This window comes from Stylophora pistillata, chromosome 11, assembly GCF_964205215.1.
Source record: "Stylophora pistillata chromosome 11, jaStyPist1.2, whole genome shotgun sequence".
In the NCBI taxonomy this organism is placed as follows: Eukaryota; Metazoa; Cnidaria; class Anthozoa; order Scleractinia; family Pocilloporidae; genus Stylophora; species Stylophora pistillata.
In genome coordinates this window covers 9,489,652-9,492,116 of record NC_142529.1, presented here as the reverse complement: position 1 = coordinate 9,492,116, position 2,465 = coordinate 9,489,652, and the positions used below count along the sequence as shown (strand labels likewise).

The following is a 2,465-nucleotide window of genomic DNA, read 5'->3' as shown; positions in this document are numbered from 1 at the left end:
GAGGTTATTTTGGAAAAATTTTAGAGTTTAAAAAGATACCAGCTAGACTTGAACCTCAAGCAATTTTTGCGTCGTTGAGGTATATAGTCCGATAAATTTTTTTTTCCTCTCCGACTAAAAACAAAACCTAAATGTTTTCGCCGAAAATGAGTGTTTGTGCTTAAATTTCGAAGTAGGACAATAAAAAAAAAACAAACAAAAGAACAAAACAACGGTACCTGTTAATGCAGACATTCATCAAACATATTGCATAAAAACAATGGTTACCTAAAACCAACTGCATCCTTAAATACACTCATAGAAATGACGAAAAAGTCAATGAGGTCAATTCAACATTTATAGCTAGCAATATCCATAGTATATACATGTTTGATTATTTTCTTGTAGATATAATGTTTCTTCATTTCCTACTCTTGCTCTCGCAAGAGATCTAGAGTACTCGAAGTTCTCTTTGAGGTCATAATATATTCAATTGTATTTTCTATTTAACATGGGCAAATATATGTTACAACCTGCGAATTATGAACGTCCTATAATCTGATCGATAAGTGGAGGATTTTTTTTCTTCTCAGAAAGGAAGTCTTTGGTGAAACCAAACGATGTACTGTGGTATTGTAAAAAACTTGGAATAATTAATCTGTACTAGAACCTTTTAAAATGTTACTGCAATCCTAAGCAGAAACAAAAACTGACCTTATGTGCCGAATTTGATTTTTCGCAATTAAAATAAAAATAGGACTATTAACAAACGAGTGGGAAACAAAACAGCGCGAACCGAGAGATACTAAATCAGGTTATTGCATGGACAGTTATATCAGCAAGATCTAAAAGCAGTTTTTAACAATCTTAATGTACATTTTTGCACCATCTTGCTTCGTAAAAGTATCGATTTTTTGGGTCAACAAGAACATATGGCATATCGTGTGGTCCATGCGAAAATTCATTTTCGGTCGAAAGCCCTTCTGGAGGAAGGCAGCAGCTGCACCTAACAGGAGCGTGGTAGGGAAGTATCTGCACTGCTTCTCTCTCGCTCGGGATGTGATTTTGCAAAAAGTGGCATTGATTTTGAAATAGTGCTGAGTGAAATGACATGGAACGGCAACTTCTCGGCAACGGCACTCGATGCTCTCGGAAACTTAAGTCATCCGTGAATCCCGGATGATGAATCTCCTCCTGACCGGTCATGCTTCTGCTTGCCTTACAGTTATCTTTGCGCAAATATGACGAGGATCTCAACTTTACATGCGAGGGGAAGTCATCAAAATTTTCCTCTTTGCTCGGAACGCTTTCTGGTCGCGAATCGGGAGGACAAGCTTGGTCTTCGTTTTCAGTTTCTTCCTTCTTAATGGGGACTTTACCATTTTTAAAATCTTCATTTCCATTGAAATGTTCAGGACTTTTCCCCAGCTGATCGTCCTCTTGCGGCGCCGCAGATGACTCGTGGCATACACACGGTCCGTACGAACAGGACGCTGGATTCAAGTTGTGTTTCAAGTACTTTTTCTTGGGGCGTCTTTTTGGTCTATACTTGTAATCAGGGTGTTCTATCATGTGAAGCTCGCTCAGTAGCTTGGCTTGAGCGAAAAATTTTTGTTTTTCCTCCTCGGTGAGTTTTCTCCACTCAGAGCCAAGAATCTTGCTGATTTGCGAGTTATGAAGTTTGGGGTTTTCACGCGCTAATTCTCGTCGTTTGCGACTAGACCATATCATAAACGCGTTCATTGGCCGTTTTATGTGATTTTCAAGGCTGGACATCTTATCCTTCAATGGCTTCTTTCCAGAAGATTTCTAAGCTTAGTCACTTTTCTCCGCCGCTGAAGTTAGCGTAACTGATGTTGCCTCTCACTTCACTAGCTTTTAAACGTCTCCTTTTAAGCAGCGCTTCACAGTGGGACAGCAATTTCTCAAACAAACTCACTTCAATTAGCTTTGACGCGACACAAGCGCCCTGCCTTGTGAGTGTTAGATAGCTGCTCAGAAACGGCCTTTATAATAGTGGTTGACAGAGTCTTAAGTCTTGCTTTTATGCTGAGACACAAAACAAAAGACTCTTTTGTGTTTAATTAATGTTTAATGTGAGCTCAAGTGGCGAGAGTGTGTCTTACAAATTGTTCATTTCAGTCAAGTCCGAGTTCAGTTCTTTTTCTTTTCCAGCGACAGCTTCGACGGTTCTCAATGTAAATTAACGATTTTGTTTGTACCACTACAATGCTTTCGTCTATCTACGTGACTTGAAATAGTTTTAAAAATCTTTACTTCACCTGGAAGGTTGCATCTTATGGCTACGTATATTCTCTCACCAAATTCATGTTTGCATAATTAATGAAGTCTACTTTCAAAACAATAGTGCTCATTTAAGCGGTCGCGGTGAAAGTTTTCTTTAGATCCCTACACAAAACAAATGATGTTGTTGTTATCGATGAACACGGGCCATTTTTTTTTTTTTTCGTTTTTTGATTCAACCA

General features: G+C 38.7%; 1 protein-coding gene across 1 annotated transcript; it reads right to left on the bottom strand.

Annotated features, from left to right (window-relative positions):
* Window positions 1-215: 215 nt before the first annotated feature.
* LOC111335426 (uncharacterized) lies at window positions 216-1,979 on the bottom strand. Its single transcript, XM_022941323.2, has one exon. It carries the CDS (start codon window positions 1,753-1,755, stop codon window positions 847-849), a length of 909 nt encoding a protein of 302 aa, XP_022797058.2. The 5' UTR covers window positions 1,756-1,979; the 3' UTR covers window positions 216-846.
* Window positions 1,980-2,465: the final 486 nt, after the last annotated feature.